The 20,539-nt window shown below is 36.5% G+C and overlaps 1 protein-coding gene across 6 annotated transcripts in view; it reads left to right on the top strand.

Annotated features, from left to right (window-relative positions):
- Positions 1-20,539, top strand: part of Cept1 (choline/ethanolamine phosphotransferase 1) — a 41,502-nt gene that overhangs the window by 3,155 nt on the left and 17,808 nt on the right. For 5 of the 6 annotated variants that reach the window (XM_028889962.1, XM_028889958.2, XM_028889959.2 and 2 more), the window contains 3 exons: positions 4,768-5,174; positions 10,954-11,101; positions 13,146-13,287. In XM_028889962.1, the coding sequence (XP_028745795.1) occupies positions 4,836-5,174; positions 10,954-11,101; positions 13,146-13,287 (629 nt within the window). In that variant the 5' untranslated portion in view covers positions 4,768-4,835. Of the gene's footprint in view, positions 1-4,384; positions 4,568-4,767; positions 5,175-10,953; positions 11,102-13,145; positions 13,288-20,539 lie in introns of those variants that run through there. The other variant, XM_037206978.1, reaches the window with a different exon arrangement.

The raw sequence follows: 20,539 nt of genomic DNA, 5'->3' as shown, positions 1-20,539 counted from the left end.
CTGCATACCTTTTTGGACATAGGCCTGACTGTACACAAAAATTTCAAGCAGTTCAGATACCTTTTGTTAATATTTGTAATGTCTTCCCAATTTCCATTATCATGCTCTTTGATCTTCCTCTCCTAAACTTACTTTTGCTGCTATCCGATTCTTTGGCCTACGTTAGCTTTTAATTCAGAAACGCATGCTTTGTTATTTTCCCATTGGCAATAGCCCTTGGGATTGCGGAAGGAAAGGTGGAGGTGACCTGGAGCAGTGTCAGCAACCTCTCTGGCTGTTGGCATGAGTTGAAAGTAAAGTAGCCATCAGTATCTCAGAGGCTACTTGTGCCTGAATTCACATTTAGAGTGCTGTTACTAGTAACTTTACAGAGACAATGTTGCCAACTTGAAATGTTCAAAAACTCATTGTCTTTTTCAAATGTATGGCTTACATAATGGCTAAATTAGAAACAATTTGTCAAAAATGTATTTTTTTAAATCAACAATAAAAGGTTAAAAGAAATTAGGTCATGAGGGGAAAATTCAGAAGGAAAGTATCAGTTTGTCAGCTAGTCCTATCAGTTTGTCAGTTAGTCCTGCCAAATGCTTAAACTTAAAACCATTAGGATCAGTTGCTTGTAGCTATTCAGTGCTAAAATAGGCTAGTCGCCTCTGTGTACTGCCTTTAAAAGACAATAAACAAATGACAAATGAGAATGAAACACACTGAGCCAATGAAGTAAAAATGGACCCAACTAAACTTATTTTTCTTTCAAGTGGAATTCCATAAGAGCTGATTGTAGATTGCCAAATATAAAAAAGTATCATCCAGTTTAACTATAAAAAAGTTGGCTACTATAGCCAAACATGATGACAGATGCCTATAATATTAACACTCAGGAGGCTGAGACTGGAAGATTGAAAATTCCAGGTCAGCATGGACTACCTAGCAAATTCTAGGCCAGCCTGAACATGCAGAGTGCTAACCCATCTCAAAATTTGAAGGGAGGGGCCCGGCGGTGGTGGCGCACACCTTTAATCCCAGCACTTGGGAGGCAGAGCCAGGCGGATCTCTGTGAGTTCGAGGCCAGCCTGGGCTACCAAGTGAGCTCCAGGAAAGGTGCAAAGCTACACAGAGAAACCCTGTCTCGAAAAAACCAAAAAAAAAAAACCCCACAGAGAAGCCCTGTCTCAAACAAACAAAAAAATTTGAAGGAGGAAGGAGAGAATAAAGAAATAAATTTAACTACTCTAAAGCTAGGTGTTTTGATGATTGTTAATCTGTCTTTCAATCTAAAGTGATAACATAGTTTTGTTTTAACATTATCTAAACATTGCTGTTGTACACCACCTCAGTTGCTTAAATTGAATCTGTTTATTCTTTTTTTTTCTTTTTTCTTCAGAGCTGAGGACGTCGAACCCAGGGCCTTGTGCTTGCTAGGCAAGCGCTCTACCACTGAGCTAAATCCCCAACCCAAATCTGTTTATTTTTTGGAGGAGATTTTTTTTTTTTTTTTGAAATTTGCTTAACTGTTTTTTCTGAGTCAAAAATGGAAGATACATGATTAATGAATGATTGGCAGATGTTTTAGACACATAAGTAACATTAAAGTTCTAGGATTTGAGATATATATATATATATATATATATATATATATATATATATATATATATATCCATGTATCTAGAGAAGAGGCACTCACTGGTCTGTATGTGACAGTAACATTGTATCCAGTGCAAGGGTGTCTTTCCAGTCTATGCTACTATCCACCTTCAACTTTTTCCACCTTTCCCTCTCAGTCTCTTCTCTAACCCATTATAAGGCAGCCCCTACTGCTGTCAGCCAAGACAGAATAAAGTGGATCCTGCCAAAGGAAGGGGGATGGGGAGGGCAACTGACTAGATCCACTGTTGAGATACTTGAGACCATAGATCACATTATGAATTTCCATAGTGCTCTGTTTCTGGGAACTTTATATTGCTTCTTGGATAGTTTTAAACCAGAAAATCACAGTATACCTCTTGGTAGGTCCGGTTGATTTTTTGCTGCTGCTGTTTTCCTTCCATCAAGATTATCCTTACTTTGTTTTGTTGTTAATCTTCTTGTGTTCTACTCCTATTCAGTAATGATGGGTTTTTCACAAGATTCCTACTTTTTTTCCTTTTCTCTCCATATTTAATCCCTTCAAGAACTTTCTGTTTTCTAGTTTTCAGACTTTGGCTTTAAGTGAAATTACATCTCTCACCTGAACTGCAGTCTTGATTTCACTGAAAACATCTCATATAAAACGTTTTGTTTGTCAACTAGGCATAATGACATACACCTGTGGTCCCAGCTACTTTGGAGGCTGAGGCAAGAAAACTTGTATATTCAAGGCCAACTAATCTAGTTAAACATAACAAGATACTATCTTTTTATTTGAAAAAAATTATTTTCATACAATATATATTGATCACACTTTTCCTCTCCCCTCCCCTCCCTGACTCCTCCCAGATCCTGCACACTCACCCAACTCCTTTCTTTCTCTCTTTACAAAGCAAAAACTCAAGAAACTCACACTAAATACATAAGTAAAACCCACAAAAACACAGAATCCAAAATATATAAACAGACCAGTATGACAAAAAAATGCCTAAACAAAGCAAAATGAGATTAAAAAGTCTACAAAAATACCATCCATTTTATGTTGGCCAATTATTCCTGGGCCTACTCTGAAGTCTGATTAATATACGCAGTGAAACTCCATTGGAGAAAACTAATTTTTCCTTTGCAGATAGCTTCTCGGTTAGGCATGGGACTCCGTGTCTACTTCCCCATCTGGCTTGAACCTGTGCAGGCCCTGTATGTGCTGCCACAGTCACTGAATTCATATGGGCATCAGTTCTGTTGTACCTGGAGGACATTGTTTTCCTTGGAGTCACCCAAGGAAATCCTCTGGCTCTTACAATTTTCTGCTTCCTCTTCCACATAAATCTCTGAGCTAAGGGGAAGGGTTTGATGAAGGCATCCCATTTAGGACTGATCACTTCAAAGTCTCTGATTCTCTGCACATTGTCCAATTGTCAGTTTCTGTGTTAACTCCCATCTACTGCAAGAAGCTTCTCTGACGATGGCTGAACAAGGCACTGTCATTAGGAATCATTTTATGGATATGTTCCTTTAGCAGGAAATAGTACTTGGTTTTTCCTCGTGCCCATAGCCTCTCTAGTCTCAGGTTCTTGGCCACCCTAGCAGTGCCAGGCGTTAAGCTCAATTCCATGGAGAGATCCTAAATCCAATCAGAGAGTGGTTGGTTACTCCTACAACATTCATGCCACTGTTGCACCCGCTTAATGTGATACTATTAAAAAACAGGTGGGAATATACCATAGCAGTGGAAGGGTTGTTTGTCAAGTAGAAGGCTCTGGGTTTAATACCTAGGACTTTGAAAGGAAGGGTGTATGTATTCCTTTACTACCCATGTCCCCAGTTCCCCTTTCACTCCTTGTCTCAAGAGATGACAAGTTAGAAACTTCCCAGGTACCCCTTTAGACATCAGTGACAGGGATCTCTAGCTACTGACTTTTTTTCTTCTCTTCTACCCCTTATATTGAATCCTTAAGAACTTTCTGCTGATTGTTCCTTCTTCATAGAAATTACTAGTAGATTTGACTGTCATTTGTACAACATTTTTATCTCCCTACTTTAAGTCCTCATCACTTAAAACCATTGAGATAATTTGCTAATTTTTAATTGTTCTTTCTGTTTTGTCCATTATGATTAATATATAACCATCCTATTAATCTTGAAACGATTCCTATAATTATTTTCTTATATGCTTAATTATAATAATTATGTTATCTCTAGTCTTTTCTAATTCAAGTGCAGCACTCCAGGGACTAAGTACTCGAAGTTCCTGGAGGCTGTCACTTAGTCCACTTACCTTTGTTTTTTTGCTATTTTACTTCCCCAGAGCACCCTGCTGATACATGTGTACAGTGCTGTTCTCGAAACTTTTGTTTCTGTTTACAGTATCACCTATAAACAATCCATAGCCCTTTCCACCAGGAAACGTTTTATCTTTTGATTTAGCTTTGATGGAAACCCTGTGTTTGTTTGACCATCACATAACAGCTGTGTGAACATGTTAATTAAGCTCTGTATATTAGTTTCTTTTTCCCGTAAAAATTAGGATAATTAGCACACACATTCCCACCCTCCTAGATTTCTTATGAGGATGGAATTAACTTATTTATACAGGATTCTTAGTTTGGGTATAGATGCTTAATAAATATTTATCCTTAAATAAAAAATGTAGTTTAAGAGGATTGTGTTGTAACTCAGTGGTAGAGTGCTTGCTTAGCATGTGCAAGGCCCTGTCTAATCCTCAGCATCACAACACACACATGAAAAATCATTTCAGCTAAGTTATTCATCTAATAGTCATACTAATTTGCTAGTTTAGCACCTCATTTTCCATACACACAGGTGTATGTGTATGTACCTCTGTGTATAAAGTGATTAGACTGTTTCTAACATCTGATCCCATCGTTAACTGAAGCAGTGTAAGATGGACTGTGAGCTGCAGAATCAGAAAAACCGTAAGGTATGGAAGTGTATGACTATTAAAGTCCCATAGTTTCACTTAAGCAAGTTTATAAACTTATTAGTAAGATCTAGAAATAAATTAGGTCCCTAGGTAGGCTTCTTGTTTGCTGTTAGCTGTGTTAGGCTGACTTTTTTTTTTAATATACTGGTAATATATATAGGTAGCAACTGACAAATGTATCTTCCTCTGTCCCTCAGGTAAATAGCCACAGAAGACTACCAAACAAGATAAATCGTTGTCTCCAAGTAAAAGAAAACCAAGATCCATGAGTGGGCATCGGTCAACAAGGAAACGATGTGGAGAGTCTCACCCAGAGTCCCCTGTGGGCTTTGGGCATATGAGTACTACAGGGTGTATATTAAATAAATTGTTTCAGTTACCAACACCACCACTGTCAAGACACCAATTAAAACGACTAGAAGAACACAGGTATCAGAGTGCTGGACGGTCCCTGCTTGAGCCTTTAATGCAAGGATACTGGGAATGGCTAGTTAGAAGAGTACCCTCATGGATTGCCCCAAATCTCATCACCATCATTGGACTATCGATAAATATCTGTACAACTATTTTGTTAGTCTTCTACTGCCCTACAGCTACAGAGCAGGTAAGAGTAATGCCTTAACAACAGTAACATTTGTTATAGTCCGGAAACATTGTAATTGGGATTCTTAGATCATTTTATATAAAGGCAAAATATACTCATAGCTATTTGTTAACTATATTTATCCTATCACACTTTAATTAATTGAGTAAGTCCTTCCTACTTTGTATGCTACTGTCGTTTATCAGAAGTTTGAAGAAAAGGGTATTTGAGGTGGCTTGACAAAAGTCTTTGCAAACATGTTGGGCTGAGACAGAAAGATCATGAGTTGGAAGCAAGTGTCACTTCATAGCAGGTTTAAGGCAAGCCTGACCTGGCCATTTGTTCCACATATGTCTCTTTTTTTCTTTTAACTCATCTTTTATTATGCAAACATGGTTCATACATAGTGTGTGAATATATTTCTAGTTTCTCTCTCTCTCTTTTTTTTTTTTTTTGGTTTTTCGAGGCAGGGTTTCTCTGTGTAGCTTTGCGCCTTTCCTGGATCTTGCTCTAGACCAGGCTGGCCTTGAACTCACAAAGATCCGCCTTTCTCTCCTTTTTTTTAAAGACATGATTTTGCTCTAAAACTCAGGCTGGCTTCAGACTCCATAACTTTCTATTCTGTGCTGAGATTATAAGCACACACTACCATACCTAGTTTTTTTTCTCAAATACCTGGCTGTATCTCAGTCAGGATATTTACAGAGCGAAAACCAATACAATTATATAATGACATCACATGTCTTTTGAACTGTTTCATATGAGGTGCCTAGACTTCTGATTCCAAAGGTTTTTGGTCTAGATTATGAATCCTTAAAAGAAACAGCAAGTAGGTTGTTGATTGCAATGGAAGGATTCTAATAATTCTAAACCAGATGGAGAAAGAGGATCAGGGAGTAAGAGAAGGTTAAGAGTGACTGAAACACTCATCATTTGTTGAACACCACAGAATGTACTAGGTAACCATGGTTGCCTGTGATACTTTTCTTTCACAGTTTTAAGTGATTTGGATTTCTTGAGTACAGAATAGGAAATCCTCTGATCACAGGGAAGTTTTCAGAATTATTGTGAGGAAGACTTGACGTGAAAAATGACTACAGCACTCCTTTTGTGTTTTGCATGGAGGGGTAATGTCCTTCAAAGCTGCAAAATAGAAATACTTATTAGACTTAGCTAAAATATTAAAATAGGTCATGGCTATTCTGTGATAGGTCTATTATCTCTGAGATTGTCAGTAAGATACAAAAAGTCTCTAACACTTTTTCTGTCTGAATCTGATTTGTAGCATTCAGTATGTCCAGCATACAGTGCTCATAGGATAAAACCTAAGTATTGTTTTGTTTGGCCAAAGAGATTAAGTATATAACTTTCTTCCTTACAACTCCTTCCCATTTCTGTTTTCTTCTATGATACATATCATGTAGACTAAATGTCCAAGTCCCTATTGAGATTTGTGTGTTTTATTCATATTTTAAAATCAAAGGTTCTGTAAATTTAGCACCCAGAAAAGTTTCATTTTGTTGTTTTTGGGTCTTTCGCCAGTAGTGATGATGAAGTTTTGTGTACACGTGTTAGGAATGTTCTATTCATTTTTATGCTCAAGATTTTTTAAAGCTTTTTTAAATAATTCTTTTTTTTTTTAGATTATAACAAAATTACATCATTTCTCCCTTTTCTTCCCTCTAAACCCTCTGCGTATATGTAGATATTAGTCTTTCTAGCAGAAATAAAGTTCATTTGAATGGCTTTAGCAGGATTTGTTTTTGTTAGGAAAAGGAAACTCCTGGTAGATGGGCAAAGAAAATAAGTTAATCTTTTTCAAATTCTCCAGGTAGATATGGCAACCTCTTTTATAAATGGAATACCAAAATATCACCTTGACCTGTTTGTTACTAAAATATTTAAATTTTACCAGCTTGGTAGCTTAGATTTTGTTTCTTTTGTTGTTGGGTTTAGGTTTTGTTGTTGTTGTTGTTGTTGTTGTTGTTGTTTTGAGACAGAATCTTTATAACTATGATTACAAGCATGTACTACCATACTTACTAGGCTTTTGTTGCTGTTTTTTAGTTTCACATTTTTGGACTAGAGAGGTTGCTCAGTGGTTAAGACACATTATTCTTAAGTTACTGTTGCCATGCAAGACAGATAAAGGAAGTTAGTATTACCTGTTTTATACACATGAAAATTAAAATTGAGCTGTCCTGTTACTAGTGAGTTTTATTGAGTTGCCAGCATTGCTATAAGAGCAATTTATTCCTAATAAATAATAACCAGATTTCTGATTTATAGAGTATGGTAGTGCTTGTAATCCCATCCTTTGAGAGGTCTCCATTTCCAGTCCATCCTGGGCTGTGGAGTGAGAACATTTTTCAGTTACAATAACAAGACTTTTGTTGAATTTAAATACTTTTTTTTTGTCATATAACCATGAGGTTTTTCTTTTACTCATTCGTTTTTGTTGCTGTTTTGTGCTTTAGATTTAATTCTTTAAAAAAACTTGTTCACTTTTTAGCATAGAAAAATGAAAAGAAAACTAAAATACCACATTCACAATATCTCTGCACAGTTAGTTTCTATTGCTATTCAAAAGAGAAGAGAAAGTAGTATATAAAGAAATCCAAAGAAAAAAGATGTAAAGGAAAAGTGAGAATCTTACCCTTACTGTGCCAGTCACTTTTCTCAGTGCTGTGACAAAGTGCCTGGCAAAGGCCACTGAAGGACTGACTTTGGCACATAGTCTGAGTGAGAAGTCTGATGTCTCGCGGATGGTGGTGGGACAGGAACGTGAGGCAGCCGGTCACATGCATCTGCAGCCAGGAAGCAGAGAGACATGAATGCTGTTTGTTGCCCAGCTACCTTCCTTCATTTCTTCTTAGTCTGGGGTCCCAGTGCATGGGGATCTGCCACCCGTATCCGGGGTGGATCTGGTCTGCTCTCCTCAGTTAACCATTTTGGAAACAGTCTCATAGATATACCCAAGGATGAGTTTCCAGGATGATTCTAAACCCAGTCATTTGACAGTGATGATTAACTTTCACACCTACCTTTCCTTACTGTCCTTGCATTTCTACCCCATTTTGCAAATCGCCTTCCTAACCTACTTATCTCAGTTGATGATACTTGACTGATACATGTGTTCCTTTCTTCACCTGGCTTTCAGCTTACTTGAGACCGCACCTGGAATAGGAGGCTTTTCTTAAAAATAAAAATACCCGAGAGCTGTAAAATAATGGAAATGAGAAAAAAGTAATTAAATATTAGATATTTTCATATATTTACAGAAAGAACGTAAAAGATAAAACCAGGAAAACTAATCTGTCCTTTTTTTTATTTAATTGTTAATTTGCTGTTTCCTGACATTGTGTTCATAGTAATAGTTGAAGTCATCTCTGTTTTCATAGTAACACTCTAGCTCATTATAATCCTATGTAGGCCGCAAAAAGTCCCTCTGTTTTTAGTTCTCCAAAGCCGAGCTATTCAGTAGCATTTCTGTGGTGGTGGCAGTATTCTTTGTGTGGCTAGGATGGTAGTAAGCCATCTGACTATTGAGAATTTTAAAGTATAACTAAAAAGCTGAATTTTTTACCTAATTATAATTAATTTAAACCAAAATATTTACACATGGCTAATGGCTACTGTGTTGGGACAATAGGACTTAGAGAATGCTGAGTCTTTCATCTTTCAGGGAGAAGGAACAATAGACCTGAGTCCAAAACCTTAGCCACAAAGAGTTCCTTCGCCGTTTCAATCTGTTTACATAACCATATATTGCCTTTAGGGTTTGTACCTCTGGTTTCAGAGAGGTAAGTACTATGTGATCCTTTTAATAGCCTCAGTGTTCTAAGGTATGTTCTAAAAGTATGGAGCACCAAGGAAAAGTTTAAAAGAAGATCATTATTGTTTAATAACTAAGTTGTAAACAGATCTTTAGCAGAAGAAACCCTTTCCAGTATAGAATATACTAAATATTTTACAACTCTTGAGTATTAATGCAGTGTAACTTGACATCTACTATCTATGAAAATACTGTGATAATAATAATAATTTTTTCATGGCCTAGACACGAGAAAATGCACATTTAAATCACTATCATTTTCTAAAAAAAGACAAAGTAGTCTTTAAAAATATGACTATAAATATATGAAAAATAATGTTCAAGGCCTCTGTAAGCCAGAGCATCTTTGCCATAGTGTTGTTCTATGAATCTTTATAAAAGCATGTTAAAAACAAAATGCTTGATAAAGAAAATGTGAGAAATATTTGTATTGTTGACCATTCTCGAACCTTTTCAGTATGCATTCACCACACTGGGAGCAAGAAGTCCTGCATTGAGAAGTGAGAAATGTGTTTAGTACTGTTGGACCTAGTATTTCCTTGATGAAGTGAGGGGATATTGTGCTAGTTCTGTTGTGGTGTTGTGGCTTGTTTAGGCAGCATTTCCAGGTATGGTGACACACTCTTGTAATCCTAGATTTTGCAAGAGAAGTAGCAGCAGGAATTCTAGACTGGCCACAGCTACCTGGAGATTTGAATCCAGCAACCTGAACTGTCAGACCCTTCCTTATAAAATAAGAAAAATTTTGGTCAGGCATGGTACTACAGGCCTGTAATACCAGAATTTAGAAGGCAGAATCAGAAGAAATTCAAGGCCACACTTGGCTACACAGAGAATTTGGGAATAGACTGGGCTACATGATTCCCTATTTCAGAACAACAAAAATGAAAACAGGTTCTCAAGAAGCCCAGGCTGGCCATCACCTAACTGTGTAGCCAAGGTTAACCTTGAATGCATGATCCTCCTGCTTTTACCTCCCAAATGCTACAGTCATAGGCAGGTTACCATGCAAGGCTAGTATATTGATTAAATAACAGGAAGAATTTAGTGAAGACAATATAGTCCCTCCTGAGAGTTCTGTAGAATTCCTGCAAAGTACAGTTACCCTTTGGGAATTGTAAAGAATGGATTTCACACAGAAATCAGTCTACAGTTGCTTAAGTACCTTCCCTAACTAACATTGTGTAGAGTGCACATATAATCTACACACACACTTTCATATTCTGTAAACAATCTCTAGACTACCTATGTGTGGTATTACTTAAGAAAATATGACAAATGGATATAGATGCAGATTTTTTTTTCAGATGAATCAAGTAATAGTCAATATTTATTTAACTGATTATATGTCATTTTCTGTGATTTCAATTTTGTTGTGGAAAGTTTTGGTGACTCATTGGCACATTTAAGGACTGCTCTCTTGGGTTCAGCTTTGAAACAGTTCTGAACTGCTTATCCTCACCAAAACTTTCCACAACAAAATAGATGCAGATTTTTATGTTTTAGAACTTTGGCTGGTTGAATCCCTTGGTTACAGGACCCAGAGACACAGGAGATGTATTGTAGTTAACGGAGACCTTCTTGAGCACTCTTAAAAAACAGGGAATTTAATTCTAACAATCCCCGTTACTTCAAGCTTCAATAAGTTCTTTATTATTTAATGCTTGCGTCATCTCCCACAGCTTTCAACCAGGAGTACTTCTCTAGAAAATGAAGAGAAATTGGGCTGGCAAGATGGGCTTAATGGGTAAAAGCAGTTGCTTCAGCCTGAAGACCTGAGTTCAATTCCTAAACTCCCATGGTGGAAAGAAAGAACCTCTGACCTCCACATGTCACATACACACTCACTCAGTAAATGTGATTGAAATGAAGATTAATTATCTGCTGTTAAAGAAACATGTTAACCAAGCCTAAGTAATGGAGTATCTGAGTGTTGTTGCTTTTCTGTTTCTATTGATTTCATAGGCACCTCTCTGGGCATACATTGCTTGTGCGTGTGGCCTTTTCATCTACCAGTCTTTGGATGCTATAGATGGGAAACAGGCAAGAAGAACCAATAGTAGCTCTCCTTTGGGAGAACTTTTTGATCATGGCTGTGACTCGCTATCAACAGGTATTGTTGCTTTTTAATGCTGAGAAGTATTAACTGATGGAAGCAGTGTGATAAGTATTGGAATAAATTTAGTTAGTTCCCAAACAGATGATTTTATATTAAGTTTTAGTGGTTTTTTTTGAGACTTGGGGGTTCTGTTTAATGCTTGTTCATTGTTGGTGTTATTGGAATATTTAGAACCTAAACTTACTTGTTTTCATTTTTAACTCTTAAGTATTGATTTTGGCTGGGTTTTTTGTTTTTTTGTTTTTTTCCCTAGTGCTTGGGCTTCAAACCTAGGGCTTTACATATGCTAGGCTAGGCAGGCCCTCTACCACCATTTCCAGCTGAGGACCTTTTCTTTTGAAAATATTAGAGTATAATTATCATTTTCACATATCTCATGGTTTTGGATAAAAGTAAAATAGTGGGTGACTGGTAGTCCATGACCTTGTAATTAAATGATATAATAAGAGCCGGAATCAAAAGACTGATATGATCAAGACTAGAGATATAATATATAGCTTGATTATTACAGTTAATAATATTGTGTTGTATATTGATAATTTACTAGTAGATTTTAGGTGTTTCCAACACAAAGGTAATGACTAGATTCATTTTCTTAATTTTAATAACCCTTTCACAATGTGTACACATATCAAAACACACTGTTATACAGTTTTTTTAAAGGGCTAGAAGGAAAAGTGCTGGCAGTGGTTTGGGTTAGCATAGTTGAAGTATAGGTGATATGTCTGTAGTCTGTATTTATAGTCTGTTGCAAGTTTTTTAAATAATACTTGAGTGCATTTTTAGGAGAAAAAATTTAGAAATGAAATTGAGGTGGGCATTGTGGTGTACACCTAACAGTCTCATCACCTGAGAGGAAGAGCAGGAAGAGTGTAATATAAGGTCGGCATGAACTGTGGAGCAAGCTTTAGGCCAGCCTGGACTACATAACAAGATCCTCTCTCAAAATCACAAACAAAAAAGTGATATTAGTCTCTAGCTAGTCTTCCTAACAGGGGTATTTCCCTCGTTATTTTAATTCTTCAGTAGTTCCATCATTTGGCACGGCGTTTAAAATACTTTTTTTAAAGTCTTGATAGTCTTACATTGAGTCTAGATTTGTGTATCAAAATCATTACTTCTGTGTGTCCAGATGGTAGCCTACTTTTTAAGGAAGAAGAGCAGCTAAATAAGTCAGATTAAGGAAAACTCAAACTTTCTACTGAATGAAAACTGGTTGGGTAACTTGAAAGACTATTAGAATTTAATGAAGAAACTATGGAATGCCATAAGTTTTATTTTTGTAATTTGAAATGTCATTTTACATTGTAGTTTGAGTTTCAGGCATACAGAAAATCTTTTTCCAAAACATGACACATAATGATAGCTGCTAAATAAGAAAAGACAGTTTTCTAATCCCTCTGATGGTTGTTGAAGCTCTCAGGATTGGTGGGTTGGTTTTGACTCTGTGCTTAAAGAGTTTATGCTTTTTTGTGGGGTTTATTTGTGTTGTTTTTAAAATTGGAATGTGTATGTATGTGAGAGACTCACTACAGCTCCCTTCAGAGGCCAGAAGAGGGTGTCAGACCCCTCCAGCTAGGTTGTGAATCACCCAAAATGAGCGTTATAAACAAATTCAGATCCTCTGCAAGAGCAGTGTGTGCTCTTGACCATTGAGCTCTCTCCAGTTATTGATTTTTATTGTTTTGAGACAGTATATTCCTTGTCGCTGAGGCCAGCTTTGAACTCTGTCCTCCTGTCTTAGCTTCCCTAGTGCTGAGATAGGATTGTGCTTGGTAGCACATCCAGCACCCTGAAATGTTGTACTACTCATTTAATACTACTGTAACTAAACATGGGGAATTCTTGAAAACACGCTGAAGTATTCTAGTTTCTTTGAGAACTTTACTTCAGCTGAGTGATTTAGTTAAAAAAGAAAAAAAAGACATTGAAATTATGGTGTAAAAGATATTAAATGAAAGTAGATTATTTCACCTAAGATGATTTTCAGCTCAGTTGATGTTAATGATGCCATTCAGTTTTTGTTTTTCTTCTGCAGTTTTTGTGGTTCTTGGAACTTGTATTGCAGTGCAACTTGGGACAAATCCTGACTGGATGTTTTTTTGCTGTTTTGCTGGGACATTCATGTTCTATTGTGCACATTGGCAAACATACGTTTCTGGAACATTGAGATTTGGAATGTAAGTAATACTTAATGGTAATTTTGTCCTTGCTTTAAAATATGGAGAATGTTGCTTATAGATATTAAGTGTCAAGAATTGATCAAGTCAGCTAGTTAAAACCGTATTCTTTTTGTCATATGTCTGTCTGTATTCCTTTGGGAAAGAAGTGCCAGAATCATCCAGTCAGCCTTTTTAAAGTAGAATGAAAAGCAGTAGCTCTGCATTCAACATCACGGCTCTTTCCCAATTCACTTTTTTATCCTTCTTTTTTTTTCTGCTGAATTCCATGTTTTATTTTGACATATAAAAATTGTTTTCAAGAGTTTCAGAACTGGAGAGCTGACGCAGTGGTTAAAGCATGCACTGCTCTTCTAGATGACCTGTGTTCAGTTCCTGCCATCCATGTTAGGTGGCCAAACCACCTTGACTCCAGCTCCATCAGATCTGACACCCTCTTCCGGAAAATATCCACACATCGTCACATGACTAAAAATAAAAAGGTTTTGAAGAAAAGGATGAGTTTTTGAGAGCAAACAACAGGTTTTTTTTTTAATGTCATAGTTTAATTAGTTTTCAGTATTTTATACTGTTTTTACTTACAAATGTACAAAAATAATGTATTTGTTAGCACACTAATTAGGTTTCTATTTTATTTTTATTTATTTATTTTTGCTGCTAACAAAATGTCTGAGAATTTAAAAATGGAATAGATGAATGTCTTGTGACCTGAATGAAGAGTGCCCACCTGTTGATTAGTACTTTTTCATAATGATTAATGAGTAAACTAGTCTTGGGATGTGGTTAAGGATGGCATTCACCATCTAGGTTTTTTGTGTTTTGTTGTTGTTAGATTTATTTATTTTATTTGATCTGTGTGGATGTTTTGCCTGCATATATATCTGTGTGCCACATGCATTCAGATCCCTTGGAACTGTAGTTATAGATAGTTGTAAGACACCTTGTGGGTGCTAGGAATCCATCCCAAGTCCTCTGGAAGACTAGTCAGTGCTTTTAACCACTGAGCTATCTCTCCAGCCCCCACCATCTGGTTTTTAATTGATTAATTATAAATCCTGTTTATTATTTCTTTTTGGTTTGGGATAAATAAAAAATGTTTGAGAAAAAGCTGGATTCATGAATACAAAATAAAAGTAGTCTGATGACTACAAAACATTTTAACCTAGTCCCTGAATCCCTAATGGTTTGTTTTATTTATTTACTTGCTTTCTTATTTAGATCCCCAGTAGGATTAGTTTTAAAAGACATCAAAAAGGCTAGACTACTTACAATTTCAGTTGCTCACCACAAACTCAGTTCATGCGATTTTTGCTAAATTTTTACAAATAGAACTTAGGGACCATGGAGACCATTAAAAATGACTAAACAGATTAAGGCACAAACTCACAATAAGAGCAAATTCTTATACAACTTTTAAGTAGAACATAGTAAAATAAATGGTTACTAATCATTTTGGTGCTAATTTTTTAGAAGAAATTTCTTTGAGTAATTTTGAAACAGATTTTGGAGACTATATTCAAGGTCTATCTGAAGATGGCATGAATGTCAATGTGAAAATTTTTATATGCATTTATCAATTACTTATGAAATGATCTGTACTTAGAAAATATTGATGAATTCTAATTTAAGAAAGCAGTAGTTGAATGTGTACAGTTGCTTTGTTTTCAGAGTCTTTGTCTTATAATATTTCATAGACTTTTACTGCTTTAGGTAAAACCACAAAATGTTTTTAAAATTTCCAAGATCATTTGACTTTTTTTCTTAATTCAGTTGTAAGTTTTAGTGATACTGGTGTTATCTTTCATATCATTAATGTTTTCATTGCTAATTGTTTCAGGATTTTGGTGGTCTTTGGATTTGGGGGGAGGAGTAATTTGTGTGCTGAATCTTAGTTGGATTTAACTTTAACCTTATTACCAACCAGTCCCTTTCAGTTTTCTCTTTCCCTTTCAAGTAATGCACTACTAGTCCTATAGTGTGGGAATGGAACGGAGAGTGAGAGAATTATGAAAGTGGTAAAAACAAACAAACAAAAAGTATGTAGGCAGTAGTCTTAGGAAGAGTTCGCTATCATGGCTTTATATCTTGCAGTCTTAGAATTTCCTGTGATAAAGTACGTATTTGGGAAACTCTTATGCAGTCCCATGTGGTTGGATCATAAGGTGACTGTAAGGGAGTAGCAGAGATAAGACTGGCAAAGATTCAGAAATTCTTTTCTGCCTTTTCTGCTTTGCCAAGAAATGTGACTTTTATCTGGATCTGCAGGGAACTTTTGCAAAACCTAAAGCTGGGAAATGACAAAAGTACCTTTAGAAAGGTCAGTCTGGCAGTGTGATGGGAGAGTAAACTAAGGTCAACTGTGACAAAAGCAAAAACACCCTAAGAGACCCCTAGTAAGATCAGCACCATTAATATGAGGTGCTGTAAAGCCAACACTAACACAATGGCAATATTCTTTTTTTTTTTTTTTTTTTTGGAAACAGGGTTTCTCTGTGTAGCCTGGCTGTCCTGGAACTCACTCTGTAGACCAGGCTGGCCTAGAACGGTATGTGCTACCACCACCTGGCAGCAATGTTCTTGTAGAGAAAGGGGTAGGTTGGAGAAAGACTTCAGAGGTAGACACTGTAGGATATAGTCTGTCACTGTGTAAAGGGAATGAATAAAAAGGCAGATACTACATACAGTGACTTCCCCACAGTTTTGTTTTGGAGGGTGTATGGAAAGTGGAGAGAGACACATACAAATTCTACTCAGAAAATGCATGCAAGGGATGCTGTACATCTGAATAGAATAAGAATGACAGAAAACTTAGGGAGAGGACTTTGAAAGAAGGCTATGAAAATAAATAATCAAAGTGGGAGGATTCTTGTTGGAATGCACAGTCAGGAGATAGATGAATTTCAAGAAAGAATGAAGCTCAGTGCTGCCAGGACTCAAAATGAGGACAGAAAAGTAAATACTGAGTTTGGCAATATGAGCTATCCATAGTAGTTTCTGTGCAGTGGTCGAGTAGGGGTAGATTGTAGTGGGATAAGCAAGTTAACTTCTAGTTACACTCTCCATGTTATTTATGAAATGCATGACTAGAAAGGAGAGAGGACAAAGGACACATACATACCAAATTAAGCTTGCAGAAGAAATCAGTAGAAAATAGATTGGAATTACTGAGTAGAGAAAATAAGAATGATTTGTAGAGCAAGATAGCTCGAGATACAAGATTGTAAATATTCTAGGATAGACATATCGCTGAGTAGTAGAAAGTTTGCCTGGAATACTTGAAGTCTTGAGTTCACTTCCCTAATACTGCCCAAAATTAATTTAGTAAATACCTGGTAGTATTGAGGACAATGTAGCTATAATGCCTAAATTAAATAAATGTCATAAGGGAAATTGTACAATGACATTGAAGTAATACTGAATTTCCTTTATAAAGTAAAAATGAGTTTTAGCATTCATGAAAAAATGCCATTAATACTTTACATATAAGGAGCTTCTCATCAAAAAACCAGTACATTAGAGGATATAGAATACATAAAGCCCCCCAAAGTACTGTTGGCATTCACACGTTTCTCTCATGACCATATACAATAATTGTAGGTTAGATTAAATTCAGTCAATTTTGCATACATGAAAGATAATTTCTTTTTGCTTAACAAAGGGGAAGGTTAGTTCTCAGCTGTGGTTTAAGTAAAATTTTTAGATATAGCTTCTTTTTACTTTTTCTTGGGGAAAATGAAAGTAGTCTCAACATGAGAAATACTATTTTTGAATACATTTGAGTTGTTTCAGTGTCATTTATACATGGGTAAAGGGGAGCCTGAACATTGCTCTTTTACTTGTAATAAATTTAGATGTTTATGCTTTCAGTAACCTTATAAAATAAAATATTTGCCAAGTAAGTTTGGGGAGATGGACATGATGATGCATGCTAGGACTTGAGTAGCTGAGGGAAGAAGATGGGAAGCTCAGAGCCAGCCTGGGTTACATACAGGGAATCTGTCTTTAAAAATTAAGCAAAAAATAAAAAGATATTTTTGTTCTTCTTAGTCTCTTTCATGTTAATGTTTTTAGTTCCAGTTTTTAGTTCATAGTGTCTTGAAAAAATATAAGCAAAAAATCTTAGTTCATCAGGGATAGAGAGATGGCTTGATGGTTAAAAGTGTGTGCTGCTCTTTTCAGAGGACCAGGTTTTGGTTCCCAGCACTCCTGCCTGGCAGCTTGCCACCAACCACCTGTTATGTCATCTCTATGGGGTCTGACACCTTCTTCTGGCCTCTGAATATAAGAAGTCATTTTTTTTTTTTTTTTTTTTTTTGGTTTTTCAAGACAGGGTTTCTCTGTGTAGCTTTGCGCCTTTTCCTGGAACTCACTTGGTAGTCCAGGCTGGCCTCGAACTCACAGAGATCCGCCTGGCTCTGCCTCCCGAGTGCTGGGATTAAAGGCGTGCGCCACCACCGCCCGGCCAAGAAGTCATTTTTAAAGGACTTTAATTCATCTGTGACTAAATACTTTCCATTTAAAATCTGGCATTGTAAGGAAATAACATGCTTTGGACACATTTCTGAATTTTATGAACTACATCTTTCAGTACTTTGCCATGGTCACAGCAAAAATCTGCCTTCCACAGAAAATGGTGGTAACTCTAACATCTAGACAGACCCTTGTCTCACAGTCCTCTTAGACTGAGCTGGTGCTATTCACTCACACTCATTCAAGCTTAGCTTAGCCTTTACATTGTTACTGCCCTTGATGTGAAGGATTGGCGAAAAAGACGAAGTCAGAGAACTCAATAGGAAAGCTAGGCTGGTGAGAGAAGAAATGTGTTGAGTTGACATAGAAGAACAGAAATACTAAGTCCCTGCAAATGACATGGGGTTAGGTGGTGCCAGATGCTACAGAAGTACTAGAAGTGAATAGAATTCTTTCTGTATCCTGAGACAAAGAAGCATTGTGTGCTGTGAAATATATTGTATTCCTTTCCCATTTATCACAGCAACTGTATTTTAAAAGAGAAGTATTGTGAATTGAAGCTCATTTGTAATCATTTTTAAATGGTTATGGTTTAGATTACATGAAAGTTCTTATTTCTGCTCCTAATTCTTAAACCCTCTATATCTAGGTGTTTTTAGATTGATACCCTACAGATGTGTGTATAGAATTAAATTTATATATTTTTTGAGATAGGCTCTTCCCATATGGCCCTGGCTACACTGGCTAGCCTGGAAGTCACTATGTAGACCAGGCTGGACTCAAAATCACAGAGATCTACCTGTTCTTCTTCCTGAGTACTGGGATTAAAGATGTGTGCTATCATGCCCAGAAAAATCATTTTTAGTGAGATATGCTTATAAATCATTTGAGCTACTTATCTTTTAATAGAAACTATATGTATGCAAAACATTGGCCTTAAAAAATCCCCCATACTCTAAAGGCAGAACTCATTGGGTTTTTTGTTTGTTTGTTTGTTTGAAATAGGGTATCACTCTAGCCCAGGTTGTCCTAGAATTCACTATAAACAGGTAGGCCTCAAACTCATGGCCATCCTTTTGCCTCCACCTCGCAAGTGCTAGAATTACAGGAGTGCAGCACCATACTTGGCAGAACATTTGCTGAATTATTGTTTGAGGACAGAGAAACAAATAAACAAAAGAGGCAGGGTTATAATTTAAACTCAGGCCATCTCTTGGTTTTCTTTCTGTTGCTGTGATAAAGGCCATAACTAAAAGCAACTTGTGGAGGAAAGGGCTTATTTCATCTTATGACTCAGTCCATCATGAAGGCAAGGTAAGGCAGGAACCTGGAGGCAGGAACTGAAGCAGAGGCAATAGGAGAGTGCCACTTATTGACTTGCTTTCCATGGCTTGTTCAGCCTGCTTTCTTATACAATTCAGGACTACCTCTCCAGGAGTAGTACTGTCCCTTATAGGCTGGGCCCTCCTGCATCAGTCCTTAATCAAGAAAATGCTGCACAGACTTGTCTACTGACCATTCTGATAGAGGCATTTTCTCAATTGAGGTTCCTTCCCTCTTCTCAGATGAATCTAACTTGTGTCAAGTTGATATAAAACTAACCAACACAGGCCAGCATATTTTGACTCAAGTGCTCCTGAGAGTTTTTTGTTTGTTTTTGTTTTGTTTGTTTGTTTTTGTTTTTTGGTGGTTTTTTGTTTTGTTTTGTTTTGTGTGTGTGTGTGTGTGTGTGTGTGTGTGTGTGTGTGTGTGTGTGTGTATGTGTGTGTATGTGTGTGTTTGCTTGCTTATTTTGTTGGGTGCTAGGGATTGAACCCAGAGCTTTTTCATGCGAGGTAAGTGTTCTTGTCCTGATCTACATCATCAGCCCTAATGTGAGTTTAACATTAGGTGATTTCTGAACTTTTCGATACTTACAAAGTCTAAGAGTGTACTAATTTTATGACATTATTTCTAGTGTACTTATAATTAGGTAGAATATTGGCTTCTGCGATATCTTTATTGCATTTTTCAATCTGTACTATTAAGATTTTATATTTGTTTTAACAACAAATGATACCATAAAAACTTATTTCTATTAAATAAATTTACACCTTTTACCCCCATAGTTAAATATATTCTACTTGTAGTCTGAAAAGTCTAGTTTATTTTCTTATTCAAGTAATAATTTCTAAAAATAATTTATTAAAGACTTATAATAAAAGATTGTTATTGACACTGGGAATGTGGCTAAATGGTAGTATGCTTACCAGATGTGTGCATGACCCTAGGCTTGATATTCAACACTACTAAAAAAAAAATTTAAAAGTAAAAATAAATCTTTTTAAAGATTTATTTTTATAATTGTATGTGTATGCAAGTGCCTATATGTATGTTTGTACACCACTTTCATGCAGTGGCCAGAAGAGGGTGTCAGATCCCTTGGCACTGGAGTTATAGAGTTGTGAGCTGCCTTGTGAGTACTGGAAACCAAATCTAGGTCTATTGTAAGACCAGCCAATTCACTTAACCACTGAGCCACCTCTCTAGTTCTATATCTACTCTCTTAATGTTAATGTCTAATCCATTTTCTGTTGAAGAATCAGGAAGCTGTCAACTGAATACCTGTTAACAATCTCTATGTATGTGCTTAAGATTTTGTCATATGTCACTGATGTGAGAGATCTTCTTTTTTGTGCCTGTGTAGCTGTGCATTGGTGATGATTTGCTTGTGACAGAATCTCACCTTAGACTTAGGCTGTTCTTCAACTCATAGTTCTGCCTCAGCCTACAAGTGCTGGAA

Source organism: Peromyscus leucopus, chromosome 6 (assembly GCF_004664715.2).
Source record: "Peromyscus leucopus breed LL Stock chromosome 6, UCI_PerLeu_2.1, whole genome shotgun sequence".
Lineage (NCBI taxonomy): Eukaryota > Metazoa > Chordata > Mammalia > Rodentia > Cricetidae > Peromyscus > Peromyscus leucopus.
The sequence above is the reverse complement of the archived record's forward strand: the minus strand, read 5'-3'. Positions and strand labels throughout refer to the sequence as shown.